This window comes from Drosophila sechellia, chromosome 3L, assembly GCF_004382195.2.
Source record: "Drosophila sechellia strain sech25 chromosome 3L, ASM438219v1, whole genome shotgun sequence".
In the NCBI taxonomy this organism is placed as follows: domain Eukaryota; kingdom Metazoa; phylum Arthropoda; class Insecta; order Diptera; family Drosophilidae; genus Drosophila; species Drosophila sechellia.
In genome coordinates, this window is record NC_045951.1 from 15311525 (window position 1) to 15332390 (window position 20866).

Sequence of the window (20866 nt, forward strand, 5' to 3'; positions counted from 1 at the left end):
ATTTCAATATTCCCGCCCCTGATCTGCTCATTGAGCCACCGAATCGAAAACTTTCTCAGCGTATAAGATGGGATTACTGGTGTAGAAGACCAAGACCGCTCTCGTCATGCTCTCAGTTGGCCAGCTTTAGTCTTGGCCAAAACGCTGTGCGGTTTAAGCCGAAAGTTTACTGTCCGTTCCGGAGGGCTGTGTTTGTTTCTGTGATACGATGTGCCTGGACATTTGGAGGCACAAGAAGAAGGTGTTGCCGCTGCTACTGCTGATGGCCATCGGCAGTATTATCTACTATCTATATACCCTGAAATTGGAGCGGGAGCGTGATGAAAGTGCAACTTCGACCACTTCTCGTTTGGAGCGTGACATAAGGGATCTGCAGGCGGTCTTCGAGTCGGAGGTCATCCCGGATCTGGGAGCATTGGGTCGCCCGGCGCGGGGTAATTGGACTGAGGAGCAGCTGGAGGCCATCGCCAAAAGTCAGCGGGAAACGGGTTACAATGCTTGGCTCTCCAAGCGCATCTCACCTGAGCGATCGCTCTACGACATGCGACATCGCAGGTGAGTGGCGAGAGCATAAGCTTTAAGAGCTTGCAGAGCGCAAATCTGTAGCGTTATAAGAGTGGCATACGATTCAGTACTGTCGGTGCTCTAAAGAGACATTTCTCAAACAAACACATTTCGTTGATGTTTAAGCAGAAATAGTCTGGTTAATGCAAATTTCAGATTCAATAATTAACTAGCATAAGCGATTGTTATAACCTTATACCAAGATATAAGGTAAGGTTAAGGTTATAGTTAACCTTACCTTATATCTTGGTATATTTATAAAAATAGCTAATATTTTCTTTAGTCATATTTAAAATATTAAGAGGATACATTATTATTAATATATTATTTATATTACTTATTATTTAAAGTACTTTTGGCTAAGATCCTATACGCGCTTTACTTCGTAGTTTCTTCATATAAATAGCTAACTAGTCATCACTGTTAATATGATAAGACTCTCTGAATTTTGTGATCTTTCCACAGCTGCAAAAAGCTCAAGTACCCGCTGGAAAAGCTCCCGTCGGTCAGTGTGGTGATAACGTATCACAATGAGGAGGCGAGCGTGCTGCTGCGAACGCTGAGCAGCTTAAGGAGCCGGACTCCGATTCAGCTGCTCCGAGAGGTTATCCTGGTGGACGACGGGAGCACCCAAGTGGACGAGAAGCTCAACGACTTTATTAAGATCAAGTTCCTAAATATGGTGCAGCACCGCAGGATCACAACCCAGGTGGGTCTGATGCATGCGAGAGTCGTGGGCTCGGAACTGGCCCTGGCCGATGTCCTGGTCTTCCTAGACTCCCACGTGGAGGTCACCAAAGGCTGGCTGGAGCCGCTCATTGCTCCCATTTTGGAGGACAACAGGACCTGCACTACTCCTATTATAGACACCATTGACTTTGATAACTTTGCCTACAGAAGAGGCAAGCCGTCGAGGGGCTTCTTTAACTGGGAATTTAACTATATTCAGCTTCCACTTCTCAAGGAAGAGGCGGTAGCCATGCCAGCTCCGCATAAGAATCCCATAATGAATGGCGGTCTATTTGCTATTGGACGCGAGTGGTTCTCTGAGCTCGGTGGCTACGATAAGGGCTTGAAGATCTGGGGAGCCGAGCAGTTCGAGCTGAGTCTTAAGCTATGGTTGTGCGGAGGACAGATCCTAGAAGTCCCCTGCTCTAGGGTTGGTCATCTCTTTAGAGACGGAAATTTCCAAGTTCGCTATACCAATAAGGATAAAAATAGCGAGAAGAAATTAATTTCAAGGGTGAGTTTCGTTTACGTTCAGTAAATAATATAATAAATATAAATATAATAAATTATATTAAATAGTTTGAATTTAAAATAATGGTTTGTGTACAACTAAACTTTTTTTAGAACTACCGCCGAGTGGCTGAGATTTGGTTAGATGAATACAAGGACAAGTTATTTGCCAACATGCCACATTTAACAGTGATTCCGGTGGGCAATCTCGCCGAGCAACGAGCCCTTAAGAACCGCCTCCACTGCAAGCCTTTCAAGTGGTTTTTGGATAACCTTGCAACGGATTTCCTCCATCTGTATCCCATATTAGATCCCGCAGAATACGCTTCGGGAGTATTACAAAGTATAGCATCACCGAAACTCTGCCTGGATCGCAAAGATCCTAGTCATGGTCAACCCAAATTAGCTCCTTGTAGTTCGGACCACGTATTCCCAAGTCCACAGCAGTATTGGAGCCTAACTAATCATAGGGAGTTGCGATCTGGATTCTACTGCTTGGAGGTGCGCAATCACGGAGTGAATGTTCATATATACCAATGCCATGGTCAGAGTGGAAACCAGTTCTGGTCCTTCGACTCCAAGACCCATCAGGTGATCTCTGGCCAACAGCAGAACTCCAGACATTGCCTGGAGGCCCAGCCGGAATTAAATGCGGTTACTTCGAGTGTCTGTGATCCGAAGAACCATAAGCAACAGTGGAAATTCGGTTATCTGAATAGCCAAAGACTGCAACATTTTTGGGATAATGTTAAGACACAATAGGAGAATTTTACGGCATTGTCAAAAGCTATGTCCTTAACTGCCGAATATTATTTGTAAATATATACTACTTATATTTTGTTATTTAGGAGAGAGCATGTAAGCGTATATTTCTACAATAACTGGAATAACTTAAGAATATTTGCCTTAATTACATTATAAAGACACATTATGCAGTTTTATTTTCGAGTCCAATTCTTTCATTTTCAAAGCCCAAGTTGAGCGGCACTCCAAAAACACTAGTTTTATATGCAAAGTAGTACAGATCATAAATGTTGAGAATATACTGAACATGAAAGCATATTGAATGCAAAGAGACCGGCAAGTTCATCTGAAAAGAATCCGGCAAAAAAATAAAAAATTTAATGAACTAATCAATGCATTAACTCAGTTTTAAAAACTCACATCTTTCACTGGATAGTATGAATGATCCAGAAAATACTTGTGGTGTTCTAAGGATTCATTCATAGCTGATCCCAAATGCAAATCCGCTTCGAAAGGCAGGAATCGATGTCCCTGAAACTCATCGCGACTATCCCCGGCTATCACATTGACATTTGTGAGACATCGACCCAGTTCCTTAGTGAAATCATTTCCTTTCGTCTCCGAACTGCAAATACTTTCGTTGGTCAGGGCCATGAGTGCAAATCGCTTAAGAGCAGCTGCACTGAAGACAATCCCGGAACCTTCTAGCATAAAGACCTATAAATTAATTAAAAATATATGTAAGCAGGGTTATAAAAGTGAAACTTCATTAAATATAAATGGCTAATATCGTATGGCCGATTTATTAAAGTTAAGTAATTATTTAGAGTTTATAAGTTAGGAAATAAAGTAAGAAACTAACTCACCAGACCATTGGGTGTTCGCAGCTTGCATCCAAAGTATATGAGCTCTTTGGGACTATATGTCCTTAACATGTGACGAAGATTTTCCACGACTACAAAACTGAAAAGCCAATTTATTAGCACGCAGAGTATTAGTTTTTCATTCAAAATTCGCCATTATTACTTATCGTCGTTGCAGTAGAGGAACCAGTCCCCCTGATGGAAGTGATACTTGTAGACGTACTCCAGATAGGCTCTCATTCGGTGCCATTTGTCATTCATATGCATAAATACCGCCGGTTCCAAGTAGTGATTAATGTCATCGCTGACGAAGAGATAGTGATCGCAGTGCCTGACCCAAGTCCGATGGATGTGAATTGCGGCATGTTCGTGGCGATATGCATAGGTGGAGATAATGCAAAAAATCCTAGAGGGCGGCGGACCATAGCTTTCGACGACTTCTGGAGATTTCAAGTTCCCTGGCAGGTGCAACATAACCGTATAGAACATAGTGCCCAGGATAAGCAGATAAATTGTATTCTTTCCGCCCACGAAGAGGCGCCGTGTACTGAACAGTCGTGGCATTTCTAAACGATTACTGCAATCGGCGGTTCAGGTGGTGGAACTATTTGCGCTGGGTGGTCCGTCGACAATTTAATTATATTGAGTGCTTTTGTCTGTCGGAGCTGCCTTTGGTCTCCCTTTGCCCGCCGCATACAAATTGCCTTTTTCAATTAGAATTATTAACCCACCTGACGACTCGGGCATCGAAGACGCTTTGCCATCGTCTTTCATTGATGATAATGGCTTTCAAGTTGATGCAAAACTTTGCAGTTGAAAGTGAAGGGGCGAATGGGTCGCTACATCCGGAAGGGTTTGGTCAGTTCATAAAGTGTTGCGTAAACTACACAAACTTTAAGTGGAGTATCGATTACTGGGCCCCCACATCTGGCGGTCATGTTTCTCGTATTTCAACAAACTTCGTGGAATCCGAAACTACAACTCTTTACACGATTTAAACACGTTTCTAGATTTGCATAGATACTCGTATATATTTTTAGACATCCCAAAATAACACAGCACGGTCACATATATTTTGAAAATATTATTCAATCGCCTATCTCTTTTGTTGCGAAAACAAAAGACCCACAAATGTTTGTATAGATTTCGATAATCACATGTGAGAGCAACTTGTACGGGTTCCATGTGAAACTGTCAAACCAAAAATATGGTACCTGTGCGAGGTAAGCGATATTCTGCTTATGTGGGATATTAATGTCTCAGTTTACGTGCTCAAGTTTCCAGATGAGCCAAGTTTTCATCTAACAGGTAAACAAAAGGCCTACACATGATTAAGGTTACAGGAAGCAGGGAAAAGTGCAATATTGCATTCATGCGGATATCTCCTTTCCCACAGACATGATGTAACAATGACACTTTGCAGTTGGGCAAAAAAAAAAAAAAAGAAAACCGAAAATCGAAGAAAAACGGAAGTAATTTTGCACAGACAAAGGGAATGGGAAAATGAGACTCCAGGCCAGACGACAGATTCATTGATGAACACGTTTATCCTCCCCCTTTTTCCCACATGTGAGATGAGTTATGTGATGGACATGATATGTGGGTTACTCGGGATTGCAAGGATTTACTAGGAAGTAACCTAGGCCCTCTCAGCCCTTCAGTAATTGAAACATCAGGAAGGAAGTTCGTCGACAGCTGCCAGAGGTGAGTCTTTTATTACGGCCTAAAGTCTATGGAGTTTGGGACGGGGTTGCCAAAGATATTCATTCGATAAACAAAATAGTAGTAATCGTAGATTTCTGGAGGATATTCTACCAGAAAACAAATGGCGCGGCTGGATATTGGAACTGTTTTCTAAAAAGGTGATAAAAGGAAATATTACTTATCAAACTTTATCAAACATAGCAATGTAGTACTACCTCTGTTCGTTTGTGATAAGACAATTTGCGCAGCCAGGGTATAGTATCATATCCATCTAAGAACTGGTAATCCATTGTAACGGGCAGGAATGTCTCGTGCTCAAATTCGTCCCGACTTTCTGCTACCGTTACATTAGCATAACTCAAACACCGATGTATATCCAGACCCTCAACATATCCCTCCCAATGAGTGCACTCCTTGTTCTCAGGATCCTTCGACGCCATCGTATATCTTTTTAAGGCCTCGCGACTTATGACATACCCACTATGATGGTGGACAAAGGACTAAAGCCCGCAACAAAACATGTTGGCGAAAATAGTACCAAATATTAAAATATTTTTTAAATCCCCATCAAAATTAAACTTACCTCATGTGTAACAATATTCTCGAGCTCGTAGCCAAAATATATCGGTTGACTGGGTTGATATTTCCTTTTGTGTATCATATACCGGAGATTCTCCACAACTACAAAACTGAAATTGGAAAACACTTAGACTTCAGTCGAAATTTTCCTTTGTGGCCACCTAACAAATTCTCATTCTTTATTCACGTCGCAAAATCGTGCATATCTATAAAATCCATCACTGATCTGCTGTGCATACAAAGCCGCAATGCAAATATGTACGAATGTACGAATAGCCAAATTGGTGGATGTGTGAGTCTTATGGATATTCGAAAAAATTGAGTGCGGATAGAGCGACAAGCAAACAATTGCCATTTAGAAAAACCGTGTCAACAACATGGCAAGATCCGTTTTTGAATGAATCGTGGACACGCAAAGCAAACAAAGTCCAAGTTCAAGCCGCAAATGTGCGGCGCAAACAACGATGGCTAAAATCTAAAAAAATAAAGAATAATGAAAATAAACGTAGAAAATCATAAACACTGCGTTGAATATTTGCCAAACAACAAGTCGATGAGGTAAGGTGCTATATACTTGGATATGGGATGGGTATAATCGTAAAGATTCTTGATCACAATGTTTCAATTTCGCATTGTTTTCCCATTACGTCGATGAAACAGAAGAAGCCATCATTGAATATCTTCTATGTCCAATGCAGAGTCGGCTAATAAAACTACCAACATTAATGACTCTTGCTAAAGACATAAACTTTTAATTGCCAGTCAACGACCACCACATGAAGTAGACGCCAAGTCAAGTTATCAAGTCATTTTAGAGACGATTAAGCGCGGTATAAATAATCCAATCCTAATACAATTGATTTTGTAATATTCTACGGCTGGTGTTGACATCACACATCCAATAAATTTCCAATTATGTATGACGGCATAAATTAGGAAAATACTATTTCAATCGACAGCACTCCGGCACACTTAATTGACCCCCTTGGCACGCATTTTTTCCCAGTATTAAAAAAAAACTATTGATAATGCGCTCTAATCAATAACATTTACGAGCAGGGCATATTGAAACTTCTAGCACTTATATGACCATTAACTTGGCATTTGAATGTAAACAGGGATTAATTGAATTGCATTTTGAAAAGTGCGCAAAATATCAAAATAAATTGATAGCGCCAATTGCAAATATATTTAAACTAATCAATGCCTGTGAAATGGAATGACATATTGAACCTGTCTTTATAAATGTCTAGTTTATAGAGTGCACTTTATAAATTCGAATTGAATGGGGAATACATTGGGATAGGGTTGCGATCAGTCGCACTGAATAGAAATTCATTTGTGCCTTATCAGCATAATCTGAGGCAAACTATGCTAATGGCATTCCGCACCGTGAATGAAAATCCATGGGAAAATATTCTTTTCCAACTTCGAACTGAAATTTGTACCAATTATGAAGGCAAACCTCCCCGGAGAGCAATCAAGCGACATATACACAGAGGAAAATGGGGAACCTGGGGTGGGGTAGTGCATTGTGTGTCCCCTACAAAAGACAGATAAACTACCGCCTATAGATACTCGCACTTCCTTGGCACATCTCTCCCCCAGCTCCTCCAGATAAAGGAAACTCTACGTGGGCCAAACCACAAAAGGAAGCCGAGGAAAAATCGATCTACAATGGAGTGAATAGAACGGAACCGACACAGCAAAACGGGATGTAGACCTTAACGTAAACGGGAACATCCAGCGAACAACAATCGAAACCCAAACTCAAACTCGAGCGAGCACAAACAAATACTGCCGAAGGCTGACTGATAACTTTATCAATGAAAGAAGTCAAAATATGTTGAGTGAGGCGGCCACCGAACTCAACGCTCATAAAAATAAACAACAAGAATGAATAAGGAGTCACGGAAAAAATAACAACAGCGGTAAGATTGTATACAATGTAAAAATACATTGGTTATCTGTAATTTAATTTGCATTCTTAGCTAACTTACAGCGTGCTTTAAATCTAAAAATAGATATAGATAAAAAGCTTTCCAAAAATAAAAACAAATTGTCGTTAAGTTCGGAGGCATTAGTTTGTGCTTTAGATTTAAGAACTATATTTGATGAAAAACTTTATTAAGGTATATTCCCTATAAATCTTAAAATCTTTTTCGGTGTACTGGCAGTTGTGCGCTTAGAATATCATAACAATATTCTAGCGATAAAAGAAAACGATAATAGAGCTCTTCGGAAATTTATGACTGCGTCGAACGATTCAAATTATGTTATGATCCGGCGAATAATATATACGGGGTCTTACCTAGAGGGCTCGACTCTGAGGAACCAATCGATTTTGTCGCCATAGAACAGATAGGCCTGCATTAGTCCCTTTTGGACCAATGTCCACGTATCCGTGGAATTAATCACGGGCACATAGGGTTCCAACTCGCCATCGATATCCCCACTCACAAATAGCAAAACATTGCAGTGTTTTCCCCAGGTGCGTTTCACGTATTTGGCAGTGTCTGGGCTATTATAATTATAGGGTATCATGCAGAGAATCCTGATATCTTCGTACAGGGGATCCAAAATGAGCTTGTTACTTCCGTTGGCAGGTGTTCTATCAACTTCGCCAACATTAATATAGAGAGTGAGAACCAAAAACAATATTAAAGCCAGAAAAAGGCCATAATAGACGCGTCTAGGTGAAGTCATGGCTTTAAACTGACTGCTATTAAAGTTTGATCACATGAAAGGGAAAACTCAATTTTAGATAAGACAGTTATCAGTATGCAGAAAGAATTTAACCCACTGAATTTTCGGTGGTCGATGTGCACTCATGCTTGATATTTTAAAACGAACGGAAGCTATCAAGCTATTTTTTTCCGGTTAAGTGATTTTTAGCAAAATAGGAAGATAAATGCTATGGCTAAGCAGTTCCTATAATTAAACATTGATTCGTTTTTTTTTTAGTGCGAAAAAAATGAACTTCATTCATGTGACGGTTTAAATTTTCGGCGAAAAAAATAATTTTGATTTTGTGGTCGTTTTAATTTTATTAAGTGAAACAGAATTGGTGAATGGTTTTGCGATTGCATATACAATTTGAATAGTTAATTAAAATATTTATTTAGCCCGCAAAGTGTTAACTCGATTCGCTGGGCCAATTAAACATAATTACTCGATTCGTTGGCCACTGGGAGCAACATTTTTGATAAGATTAGCGAGCTTTGATTGCATTTTAGTAATCCAATCAGGGTGGGTGGGGGACAATTGTGTGTTTAGCGGTGCAGATAACGAAGTAACCATGGTTACCAATCAAATTATCATACGATTTGGCAAGTAATTCGATGGCTTCTAGATCAATGCTTTTAAGTAATACTTATCACTGCAAATGGCTGCGATTAAAGTGTAATAGGAAAAGGGGTTATAAAATGTAAATGGCTGTCCGCCGCTCTTCGTCATCTCTCAGTTTTAGTGCATTTCCGTTGAAAGCAGATGAGTACCAAAATAAAAGAAGATCCAACAACCTGCTGCTTCGAATCTCGTGCGAGCCAAACAAACATTAAGTTACAAAATAAAATCTTTGGCCCATAAAATTAAACCGCAGCCAAATACGCAGAACAGACAAAGACGGAAAAAGAAAAACAAATTGTTGTTGGATGGAGGATGAAGGGAAAACAGGCTAATCTCATGGCGCGAGCTTATCAGGAAAACAAACCTGCAGCAACCTACTTTATATGTATCTGTATCTTTGTCTGCATCTCCATCTGCATCTGTAACCGCTGTGGCTGGCTGCTGCGAGCTCCCAATCCGCGTCCCAATCCCATTTATACACGGAGAAAAAAACTTGAAAATCATGCGTTTCTGCTCGCTTAACATAGCTTTCATAAATTACTATTAAAATGGTAATTAAAGTGCATGAAAAGCTTGTATTTATATCGTATAAGATCAGACATGGGACTAACCATTTTTAATATTCAATATTTAAATATAAAAAAAAATACATCAACGTAAATTAATTATAAAGGTAGTTCGTTTTATAATTATAAAAATTAAAAAATACATTAGTGTACTCATATAAAAGCCTAAGTACTCCCAATACATTATTTCTCTAATAATGAAAACATTTGTTAACGTATTGTACATTTATTTATTATTTATTCTAATGAACACTAGAGTAGAATTTTGAATTTTTTTTTTATAGTGCCTTTTCAATCCCATTCCGAGTCCCAAATCCAATCCGATCCGATCCCCCACTGCTGCACTTTGATGTTCCTCTGATGGAAGCGCCCAAGATAGGAACAGTTAGCGCATCGCAGTTAACTCGTTCGGCGGAGTTTTCCTGTTGGGTTTTTATGAGCTGTGTTCAGGCCTCGAGTATCTTGCAGCGCGCCCATAACTTCGAATCGGACAACTTTTATTTGCATTTTTATTTGTTTTTCTTTTAGTCAGGCTTCTCGGAACGCTCCAACTTTTTATATATTTATTTTCATGGAGATAGAATTTAATTTTGCTTTTGTTTGGCAATGCAATCGAGGTAAATATTTCACTTGAATTAAGCATAAAAGTTGAACCGCCTGCACTTTTCTGCTGCCAATTTATACAAATTTGAAGTGCACAGATTGTTAAATTGCTGAGTTTTTGGAGCGTAGAACGTTTGTCAGTTACTAATTCGCATTCCATGCTTGACCCAATCCTAAATTGCGTTTTCATGCCGCACTCGAAGCCAAGCCCAAATCAATTTATTGTTATTTTTTTATGGAATTTCAATCAGAAAATTCTTTAATTTTCTTGAACGTAAAATTGATTTTCAGTATTCAGCATCTGTGTGCAAAGATACAGCATTCAAATTATTATCTTTTTGTGGTCTGCCACAAACCAGGCAAGCAGAACTATAGTTTAAATTATTTATCTAGAAAAGCTCTTAATTTTTCGCTATTTAAGCCGCGTGGCAAAGCTTTTACTACACTTCACCATATCTACATACATATATGGAAAACATTTTGAGCAAATATTTTCCCAACCGCCGCATTCTCGCTTGCCACTTACAAAGGCAAACACATCAAATTGCAAAATCTTAGCCTTGGCAGCGAAGTTGTTGCAAATATTTATTGCTATTGTTTGCGTGCATTTTTATTTTTTTTTTTGTTTTTTTGTTTTTTTTTTCAGATCTTTCATTCACCTTTGAGTTAGTGCAATATCCAAGCAAACAACCCAGCTTCAGTTGGAAATGTTTGCTCAAAGTCAAAAAGAAAAGATAAACAAATCGCGGTTGAATTTAACGCATGGCATTATAAAAAAAGCTCCACAGCTGACACGGGTGATAAACAAATTGGAGGCACTGTATGGCTCTTAATAAGAATCTCGGCAAAGCATAAATAAACATTTCATGGAGATCTGAAAAAAAAGATGACTATAATCGCCGGTAATCACCCGTGAAAAATTAAATACTTTAAAATAAATTTTAGATTTTAGGTCAACGGGCTTAAATGAATATTTAAATATTGGCTCTATACAATTTACACAGCTTTTGTAGTTTTTTTTTTTTTTTTGTGCTATTTACTCGACTCGAGGCTAAAATCGATTTAAATGCCGCGTGGCTTGTTTGTGTAATATATATTTTATTTGAACAAGCAACGCTGAGACCATAAAAAACATTTATAGAAATGTGTGTAGATGTCCACAATTGGTGACCGTTTTCCAAGAGACAGCGAACGGGCTTGCCAATTTTAATTTTGGCTTTTGTTTTGGTTTCGGTTTTAGCCGCCTGCACAATAAAGTGGGTCAAATATTGCGTATGACGTTGCCTTTTAGCCAGCGGCTGTTGGCCAACCGGTTTCGCTTTCAAACATCGGCGGCGATTCGTCTGAGTTGGGAGTTAGTCGATTGGAGCCCCACGATGGTTTGGGTATGGGAATGGGTATGGTTATCTTCCAGCTTCCACTTCCAGCTTAAAATTTAACTTCGGCTTGGGCCACGATTTTGGCGCTTAATTGAAAATTCAGTTGGCCAAGTCGACGTGTGTTGTGCGGGGCCATAAACGTGGGCTAATGTGCATTTTATTAATAAATTGTCCGCTTCATTAGGCCGTACCCTCTGCCCCAGCAACCTGCAACTTTCACCAATCGGAAAGATGCATCCGATGGATGGGCTTTTAATAAATTGCCCTTTGGTTGCGTTTTCTCGCTGCTTCCCATTCGAATTTGCATTTCGAGCTAATTATGTTGTTTATGTTGTATAATATTATGATGTGCCTTGGTGCGATCTACACATGTTTTCGTGGCAGCAGCCGTTAAAACCGGCAATGCAAATGCAAATCGAAAAATAAAACTCCAAATAGAAATCAAATTGGACATGCCGTCTGGAGGCAAGGTGAAAGCATAGACAAATTGCCACATTTTGCTGGCCGGCAACTGGCGAATTTTTGCATCATAACCGATTGGGCTTTAACCCATTAGCTAGGCAATTAGCGAGGCTAACATAAAAACCGATACTAAAACTCATTAGCAACAATTTCAAGTATGCATAGGAACTGTTTGCTTTGTGCCCCGTAATGGCAGTGATGAAATTATATGTATATGTATATGTATATAATAAGTAGCTGAACTGCAGAACAATTGAATAGTCCAGAATTGTTCTCCTGACCAGTAGAGTAAACACTTCTGGCTTTCTTTCTAGCCTGAAAGCTTTGGTTATGGCCGGTAGAACGTGAGTGGATTGTTTAAACCACTGACCACCACGCGCTTATTGGAATTTTTTGGCATTGTTTTTGAACGGCGCCCAAAATCCAACTAATGAAACAATTTGCACACATTGTGGCGTTCCGACAAATTGGTGGGCGTGTTTTTTGGTCAGGTTTCGCTTATTTTTACAGTCCAAGCGGCGGACACTAAAATCCAACCATAGATCATTCGAGCCCTTGTGAGCTGGCTAAGATATTCATAGGTTCTAGACATGAGGCTAAGTTAGTAAGGCGTCTCGCATCGGGAAATATGTCATAAACTGTCAAATAAACAAAGAGCGATCGTAAATCTCGACTGCATTTGCAATTAATAATTATTGCTTTGCATAAGCGGCATTCGGTCGAAGTCTGTTTTCTGTTCCCACCGATATGCAAATGCCACCGCAAGAGGTTCTTCCCCAGAACTTGGCCTATTTCATTGAGCGCCGATCACGGACCTGTGATCACCGATCACGGATTGTGAATCACGGCTAGCGAGATAAATAACTTTTATTGCACTCGCATAAATGCAATTTATTCGCACCCTCACATGTGGATTTCTAGTTGGTTGTCGGTGATTTGTTTACCCATTCAAATGGGTATAACAATAATGAAGCACGGAAACGGACGGCAACTGCAAGTGCAACTGCAACCGGCAATCTATAAATACAACAATAACGATAATAATAATAATGATAAATAAAAATCACATGGCGGTTAAGAGCGACAAATCCATTGCACAGTGAGATAAATTTCCATAGAATTCATGCCATTTGTTAATGTCGATAGCGGGTTGTTCAGATTGCAGATACTAACTTAGTTGCAATAGTGCTTCCCAACTCAGCTGTTGGAATGCGGCGCCGTGTAGCGTAGAATAAAAATAAAATAGAAATAAATTTGAAAAAACCTCTTACTCTTAAAGATAGAGCGATAGAACCCAAGACCTACCACAATTCGTATTGCCTTCGGAAGCGGACACGTTTTCCAGCACGGGGTTAACTGGGAGTCACGTCCACCGACTTAGCATCGATGCTAGGAAAAAACACTGTTTGAGATCATTTATTATGTCTATTGTCTCTGCCAGCGATTTGCATACCTATACATGGGTTTACTAGCTTATCAATGCGAAATTACAATTGCACAAATGCATTGAGCGCACTGCAAGCACCGGCAGTCGAATAAGCTATCACGTCCTTAGCTCAATGTCAAATCGAACTGTCTCTATCTGTCTATCTATCCATCTATCTATCTATCTACGACAACTATCTCAATCTGCCGGATTGTTGATGTTGTGCTCCGGCATCCGAAGCTGGAAGCTATTTACAAAGCTCAGTGTGGAGCGGGGAGTGGCAGCGCCTGGCGAAAGGATTTGTATGCCATCTGTTCCTGGCGTCAATCAAATCAGTTGCTGCAGCACATCAATGAATCAATTTGAATGTCAACTGATTGATGGCGAAATAATAATCAAAGAAGCTGGCGGCAGATGAAGAGCTCCATTCGGTGTTTCTAGCTTTAAGCGAGTGCTTGTTACTCGAGGAATAATTAAAGCCATGATCATTTAAATTGTTTAGTGTATAATTTATTAATAATTAGTTTGTGGCCTACTTAAGTCTAGTAACAAATATGCATCTTTGCGATTCCATAAGTACTGGATACGAAATCATTAAGTACAATGTGGCGAAACTATCCAGCTAACACATTTAGTAGCGAGTAGTATGTTTAGTTACGTCTTTTTGATAATCACAGCGCTTAGTTTAATTACATATGGGTATGTCTTTCCAGCATGAACATGAAAATATCACAGAGCTCAGTTGCTTGGCTAGGTATCCGTATCCGTATCCGGATGGGCTTCACCTTTACCTTTACCGCTTGATATCGTCTTTCGACTGGCTGTCTTTCGACTTCGATTTCTTTTTCTCGTCGACGGTTTTGTACGAGCTGCCGAATACCTCCGCATAACTGGGCACAATTGGCATCATCACAAAGTTTGTCTTAATCGCCTCGCACGTGGGCGAAGCGGCCAATGTTGCAGATGTTGCTGTTGCTGCTGTTACTGTTGCTGCTGCATGTGTTGCTGCTGCTGCTGTTGCTGTTGCTGGCAGCAGCGGCATTGTGGCATCACAAAACGAAGGTGTCTGCGGTGCCAGCTGGTTCTCGAGTGCGGCTGGTGGTGCTGATGTTGCTACTCCTGGATGCTGCAGCTCCTGGCTGCTCCGCTCCTGCTTATTGAACACATTGAACACACTCGGATAGACAATCAGGCAGGATGACGGCGGGGATTTTTGTAGCAGCTCCAGAGCCGCCTCGTAGCTGGGCAATCCAGATACTAGGGTGTATTCCGGCACAGGATCCTCCACATCCGGATGCAGTTTCAACGCATCCGACTGCGTCGAGCCATTTGCATTGTTGCGATCTGCAAAACAAAGATTAATAAGTGTTTATTAGTATTTGCCTTCGTTGGATTGGAGTTGACTGACTGGGCGAGATTAATGAAGACCTCGACCCAGTTGCAATATTACAATTGCTTCTGCCCGCATTTGTTTTGCCCTATTTGCTGGCTTTCATTGCCATTAACTTTTTAAATATTTTCTCTTCGCTGCATTCTTTTTCATAATTGCCTTGGCACCGCTTTCGAATTAAACTGGAGGTAGACGAATTTCTCTGAAATTTTTGCCGCACTTTTCTGCGATTTCGTTGGCGATGTGCTAATTTGTTCCCAAGGTTTCGTGACTTTTTAGGCCGCATCACGAAGCACAGAAAATTGGTGTTTGTTCTTGAACCTGACGACAGTTAACGAAATACTTTGCTTTTACGACCTCAAAAAAAAAAAAAAAAAAACAAAGATTGACGTAACAAAGTGAATCATTAGAGATGTGGAAGCACTTAAGACGGAATAAAATACGAAAAGATTTCCACTTCTAATGGAGTATATTTCCCTGATGACGGTTGAAGTCAGGTCACCTAATTTCAGCAATAAAATCGTTTATAATGGACTGGAATTTTTACTTGTTTATGTGGCTTGAATTGTGAGTGTTTTTTTTTTGGCAGTACTGGCTAATCAAAACACGCAGTCGATAAGATCATAATCTCAACCAACAGCTATATATGGATGCCGTATGTACATTTTCCCATTTCTAATGCGGAATACTTACAATTGCGTTTCCAGGTGCGGAACTGATGGTACAGGAAGCAGGAGCAGATGCAGAAGACCATCGAGATGAGGATCAGGGTGAAGACGATGCCGATCCACACCTCGTTCATGAATTTATCGTACTCCAACTGCTGCTGCAGCTGATCCACACTGCTGCTGTCCAGAATCACCCGATTGGCCAGATCGAAGTCCATGATCTCCTCGCTGGTGGAATTCCTCGGATGTCTGACTTCGTTGAGCTGATGTTGATGTTTCAGTTGAATGGAAGTGAGGATCTGCTGGCCAATCTGTTTCAGGAAATCACTGCTGGAGATGGCATCCAATGTGGTGATGGTCGGCGTGGAGGCTTCAGGAGAACTTCTCCCACTGTTCAGAATCTTTTGAGCTGCGGCACCGGCGTAATGATCGAAATGCAAATCGTGCGAGAGTTCGTAGTTTAATGCGCGCGGCAATTCCTCCATGGTTTACTTTTATATCGGTCGGCTGGCGGGTGTAATCTCTATTTGTATCTATATCTCTGCTGTTGTGACTGTGTCTCCGCTGCGGCACACTTTCACTGCTGCGATATCGGTATCTGCACCCCGTGGATCGTTCTTAGTCTCCGGTTTCTTTTAACGAACGCACACGTCCGTCGACGTCTGAGTCTACAAACAAACTGATTTGAGCGGCCGATCGTCGAGCGGTCAAGCCGAGCAGCTCCACGAGTTTAACTCCATTCCACTCAAGAGAGAACCGAACCGAGCCGAGTCGAGTCGATCCGATCCCATCCGATCCGGAGTGTAAATCCAAATCTACCTGGCCAAGATCTCGATCACTCCTCTCTTCTTGCTCATTTGCCGCTCGGATACGCATCGCTGAGAACGTTCTCTCGCCGTGAAACGATCTTGTATCTTGTAATTCCCATTTCGATTCCGATTCCCGGAGCGCATCTTTTGTGCTCCCACAGAAACTGACAATGCCCTGGAATTATGGGACCATAATTGGCGTTACAAAGCGGCGCACATGTTGCTCAAGCAGAAGAGAGGGAAAAGGGAGAGGATTCGGGCTGGGAATAGGGATCGGCAGGAGAGGAGGAGAGGATAGAGGGACAACCCTGTGGCATCGATCTTCATTTCTCTGGCGTCTCCTTCGATTTCGGATCGTTCTGCAGCCGGGCAAATGACATATCTCCATTTCCTTGCAGTCGAAAAAAATAGGGAAAATTATTTGAAAAATAGGAAATTAAAGGATGCTTATTGAAAAAAATCAAATATTAATTCTGTCGAGAAAGGCACAGGGGTTAATATGATAAAAACCAAAAGAATGGCTTTAAAATTGTTTTGAAAATTATATGCTTATACTAAAGTCGATCTTTCATTGTCATTATTCGAACTTTTATTTCTTTCCCAAATTTCACGGCACATTTTTCCGCTGGGTGTACAGTTCAGTTCTTGTTCCGCTGCATTGTTCGTCGGGGAAAGAGAAATTATTGCTGTAGGATAATGTGTTTGTGGGACTGTTGTTGTTGCCCAAAGGGGCCCGAGACTTCTCTTGGTCTTCTTCAATTTTGTCTTATTTTTTTTTTATTATTTTGGCTCGGTGGAGTTTTAAATTACAGCTACGTGCAGATATCTTATTTCGGGCAGCAATTTTGTGGGCGACGCGATGATCACCTGGCTTTGGGTTGATCACTTTTTGGCGATAGCAGCAGGTAAGGTTAGGTCTTCGCTTTTGGATCTTGAGAATGGAACCGGGAACGGGGGATTGGCACTGAGGATCGGATCGAGTAGATACAATAGTTGTCCATTTATGGGATTGATGTGTGTGTAATTGGAGGTTTTGTGGATGAGCAGGGCAAGCTGACGGGGGATTATCCTTGCAATCAAAGAGGCGCAGACTAGGGTATGACATAATCTTTGGAAAATGCTTTCGGGATAGCCTCTTAACGGTTGTCAATGGAAATACCAAGACATTAAAGGTAGAATTTTTAAGTATTAAAACTAATTTCCCACCGAAGCGAAACATATTCTGTACTGGTGATGATAAAACACATTTCTAAGCATTTCCTCAGGCCCCATAACAGCCCAATAAATCAAATAAAACTCTATAGCCATCCCCTAATAATTAACTTTGAAGAGCCCCCCTCCGAAATGCGTTGCCATTTCCCATTACGATGCCCCCGTCGATAAAAATCACATAAATACAAGCACTCAAAACAGGCCGGATAAGATCAGCACCCGCTGGAAGATGGAGGAGAAATTGCTTTTCAACAAGACAGAGTCTAAGATGAATCTTGTTGCGATTCACAAAGGGTTGCCTATGGTCTCCGGGCTCAATGCTTCCTGATGAGCTCATCGAAGAGCGGCCAGAAGTGAGCAGTCCTTATCACGATCGGCTAATCTCGTTGAGGAAATGAATCAGCAGAGAGGCTGGGGAGATTAGCAAAATGCCGGAGGTTGTCTTCGCAACGATGACGTCTTGAAGACAGGGGACAGACAATTATACGGGCATTCTTCTCTGGTTAGTGCGGCTAACCCATATGGGCGAATACCAGTCCCAATACCATTCCGATTCCGATTCCCATTCCCTGCACTTAGAACCGCCCAACTAAGTACGCCAGGTATGCGGTTCTTTTGCAATCAACTGTCACGGACCGTGAGAAGAGACAATGGCAATTTAATTAAGGAGGCTAAGGCCCGCCTTGGGTTTTCTTGGGCCTTAACCTATTCTCGGGGTAGTTCGGTAGCTTCTGCATATACATATGTATGTATATCTGGGTTCCTCCGCATTGTGGTCTTGTCTTCGCGCCGCTTTCTTTTTCTTTCTCCGCACGTCGGCTTAGTTGACCGACTTGGGCCAAGTAGCTTTAATTTAAGACCCTAATGAGCCATTTAGGCATTCTGGGCTTTGTGTCTTCAATGCCGACTACTGTGTTTTGGTCGTCTCCCTGCCCGCGAACAAAAGTTAAATTAATGAGTCCACGGCCAGTTAGTGTCTTTAGTCTTTGGATCTGGTGGCGTGGGGTTTAGTCTCTCGGTTTTGGGGGCATCATTTTCGGATGCGGGTGATGCTCTCAGATGCTCTGATGCTGATAAAGCTGCTTAATTTTTCACTGACTTTGAGATCGGGGTCTCTGGGCTGCTTTGCATAATGCAGCCCCGCCATCGAGCCACAATTTTTACATAGTTTATTAATTTTTCGGATTTCGGCTTAGGTATTCTCACTCCCCACCGCCGCCCTCTGTCGCCAGTCAACCGCTTCTGACACTAATAAATCGGCTTAAATTTGATCTTGAGCGGTGTATTTTTGATTCCCGACCTAGCTGAGGGCACTTTGTATCTCAGGGGCTCCGTGTGTGCATTATTGATGATGGCGACTGACCTTAGCTAGAAGCTGGCCCCAAAGAATCCGCCGATCGAGCCCCTGAGTTATGTTCAGCTCCATAATCGGCTTGCTGGTAGTGATTTAAATGGACCGGCTTTAATTGTATAGGAAACCCTGGGACGGCCGATTTGAGTTATTTGCTGAACTGTGACGTAGAAACTCACGTATTTATTTTACAATTTTCACATTTTTATGACCGTTTTGAAAAGTGCCGTACGTTTTCTAACAATTACTCAAATTACATAATTTAATCTTTTAATTATTTAGAAAAAGTACTGCAGATGCGGAACTAGTTGCTAACCTATGTTAAATATAGATTTATATTCACATATGAAAAAGGGGTAGGTATGAGTTTGCAATAAAATATCTCAAAAACTGTTGTTGATTACACTGTTTGCAGTAAACAAAATATTGATTGTGTAATAATAATCTAGAAAGTTCGAATAAAATGACCTTAAATGTGTTTACTCTAGTAAACTTATTGATAGTGCAAGCACTGCACTGGACTTTAATTCTGGGAAGCATTGGAATGAATGACCGCCCTTCCACCTTACAAATTTATACTTCAAATTAAATCAATTATCCAAAGGCAGCTGGCATCTGGAAACCCCTTGGCAATATGACTGCCACTTCCTTCCAGCTCTAATTGAGTTGTAAATTCAACCCTAGATTTTTGGCACACATCTAAAACGAACTGATTTCCATATAATTACAGGACACACTGCTCTAATTGAGCGATCAGGAGAAGTATCATTGGGCGAATCAGTCTCGCAGTTGAGACGGATTCCCTGAATCCCAGATTCCAGAATCCGGAGTTTCAGTACCCAATAGCCACCCGTGGGCATGGGCCATAAAGTCCTGACATCCTGCCGTGCAACTAGAAGCACTTGTTCTGCCTTTTCCACTCCGACTTTTTCTCACCCTGCCCGGGGGCGCATTTTCTGGATACGTATCTTGTGCCTTTTCCTTTTTTTTGAAGCTCAGCAAGACGCAATGCAACCAACTGAGCTGTGACGGAGCGAAAGTCATGGCAGGAGCATATACTACACAAGTACGAGAGCCTGGCCAGGTAATTGCTGCAGTTGTCGGGGGCAGTGATGTGAAACATTTGTCATATGGACCGAAGCCGAGACGTGCCGCTGCCATGGGAAAGTCAGTTCGCAGTTCCCTAATCTGTGATATAGGTCATGCAACCCTCAAGGTTCCGAGTAGGTACCGGTGCCATCTCCAACTCCAAGTTCTAGACTCCGCATTGTCTTTGGTCCCATTGTGTTTGTTATGGATTCGTAGAAATTACGCGTGAGCATTCCAGCCATCCTTTTCATATTCTTATGTGACGAGCCAAATGGCTTGGGCCTATTATGTTCTGTATCTGTATCTGAGTCCGAAGACAACAAGTGCAGCGATGAGTGCGCCTTTTATTCCAGGCACAATTAAAAACGCAGTTGTGCATAGAGTTAGCAGAATAGCTGGAAGTCTGGCTCAAGTTTAGCCAAGCCAAACCTCCGAATCCCCTACCCACAGGAACATCTTGCGTGTAGGCACCCACCCATTCAATGTCAATGAACCGCAGTTGTAATGTTTATACGCCCATCACAGTTAAAGATACGGATACAGCTACAAGTGCACTTAGAAAAAATTTAATTTCAAGAACGAAATTCTTGATTTAAGACAAATTAAAATATCATCATCATCATTAAAATAGTAGCAATTTTAAAATAGTCCTTTGTAAATCATGGTAAAAAGCCACAGTTAAATTAAACAACCATAATTTAATGGTAATCACAAATTCAGAATTTATAAAATCTCACAAAATGTATATGAAAATATTAAATAGTATAAATTTCTAAAACTTCTAGGCTTTTTCTCCGCCTGCAGCTATAGAGACAGATAGAAGCACACGGTATGGAGCACTCCAAAGTTGTCCACCTTCCGACGTTGTCG

The 20866-nt window shown here is 41.1% G+C and overlaps 4 protein-coding genes across 4 annotated transcripts; 1 reads left to right on the plus strand and 3 right to left on the minus strand.

The window, feature by feature from the left end:
• The first annotated feature begins 145 nt into the window (after positions 1 to 145).
• Positions 146 to 2936, plus strand: LOC6605819 (polypeptide N-acetylgalactosaminyltransferase 8). The gene is made up of 3 exons (XM_002030598.2): positions 146 to 555; positions 1030 to 1807; positions 1918 to 2936. Exons 1-3 carry the CDS (start codon positions 209 to 211, stop codon positions 2563 to 2565), a joined length of 1773 nt encoding a protein of 590 aa, XP_002030634.1. The 5' UTR covers positions 146 to 208; the 3' UTR covers positions 2566 to 2936.
• On the minus strand, positions 2714 to 4141 carry LOC6605820 (glycoprotein-N-acetylgalactosamine 3-beta-galactosyltransferase 1). The gene is made up of 4 exons (XM_002030599.2): positions 3574 to 4141; positions 3414 to 3510; positions 2968 to 3264; positions 2714 to 2893 (listed from the first exon to the last, which is right to left on the minus strand). Exons 1-4 carry the CDS (start codon positions 3972 to 3974, stop codon positions 2732 to 2734), a joined length of 957 nt encoding a protein of 318 aa, XP_002030635.2. The 5' UTR covers positions 3975 to 4141; the 3' UTR covers positions 2714 to 2731.
• Positions 4142 to 4485: 344 nt separating this feature from the next.
• LOC6605821 (glycoprotein-N-acetylgalactosamine 3-beta-galactosyltransferase 1) lies at positions 4486 to 8393 on the minus strand. Its single transcript, XM_032719116.1, has 4 exons — positions 8005 to 8393; positions 5698 to 5803; positions 5330 to 5614; positions 4486 to 5264 (listed from the first exon to the last, which is right to left on the minus strand). Exons 1-4 carry the CDS (start codon positions 8235 to 8237, stop codon positions 5127 to 5129), a joined length of 762 nt encoding a protein of 253 aa, XP_032575007.1. The 5' UTR covers positions 8238 to 8393; the 3' UTR covers positions 4486 to 5126.
• Positions 8394 to 13965: 5572 nt separating this feature from the next.
• Positions 13966 to 16218, minus strand: LOC6605822 (protein commissureless 2). Its single transcript, XM_002030601.2, has 2 exons — positions 15561 to 16218; positions 13966 to 14821 (listed from the first exon to the last, which is right to left on the minus strand). Exons 1-2 carry the CDS (start codon positions 16018 to 16020, stop codon positions 14271 to 14273), a joined length of 1011 nt encoding a protein of 336 aa, XP_002030637.2. The 5' UTR covers positions 16021 to 16218; the 3' UTR covers positions 13966 to 14270.
• Between the last annotated feature and the right edge of the window lie 4648 nt (positions 16219 to 20866).

Bases quoted from the DNA above. Each gene is read 5' to 3' on its own strand.
- LOC6605819 (XM_002030598.2), top strand. From the start codon at position 209: ATGTGCCTGGACATTTGGAGGCACAAGAAGAAGGTGTTGCCGCTGCTA. The intron at 556-1,029 runs GTGAGTGGCGAG...ATCTTTCCACAG, and splicing joins TACGACATGCGACATCGCAG to CTGCAAAAAGCTCAAGTACC. The intron at 1,808-1,917 runs GTGAGTTTCGTT...AACTTTTTTTAG, and splicing joins AGAAGAAATTAATTTCAAGG to AACTACCGCCGAGTGGCTGA.
- LOC6605820 (XM_002030599.2), bottom strand. From the start codon at position 3,974: ATGCCACGACTGTTCAGTACACGGCGCCTCTTCGTGGGCGGAAAGAAT. The intron at 3,511-3,573 runs GTAATAATGGCG...TTGGCTTTTCAG, and splicing joins CTCTACTGCAACGACGATAA to TTTTGTAGTCGTGGAAAATC. The intron at 3,265-3,413 runs GTGAGTTAGTTT...ATTAATTTATAG, and splicing joins TGCGAACACCCAATGGTCTG to GTCTTTATGCTAGAAGGTTC.
- LOC6605821 (XM_032719116.1), bottom strand. From the start codon at position 8,237: ATGATACCCTATAATTATAATAGCCCAGACACTGCCAAATACGTGAAA. The intron at 5,615-5,697 runs GTAAGTTTAATT...TGCGGGCTTTAG, and splicing joins AGAATATTGTTACACATGAG to TCCTTTGTCCACCATCATAG. The intron at 5,265-5,329 runs GTAGTACTACAT...TCACCTTTTTAG, and splicing joins CTTATCACAAACGAACAGAG to AAAACAGTTCCAATATCCAG.
- LOC6605822 (XM_002030601.2), bottom strand. From the start codon at position 16,020: ATGGAGGAATTGCCGCGCGCATTAAACTACGAACTCTCGCACGATTTG. The intron at 14,822-15,560 runs GTAAGTATTCCG...TTTGTTTTGCAG, and splicing joins CCGCACCTGGAAACGCAATT to ATCGCAACAATGCAAATGGC.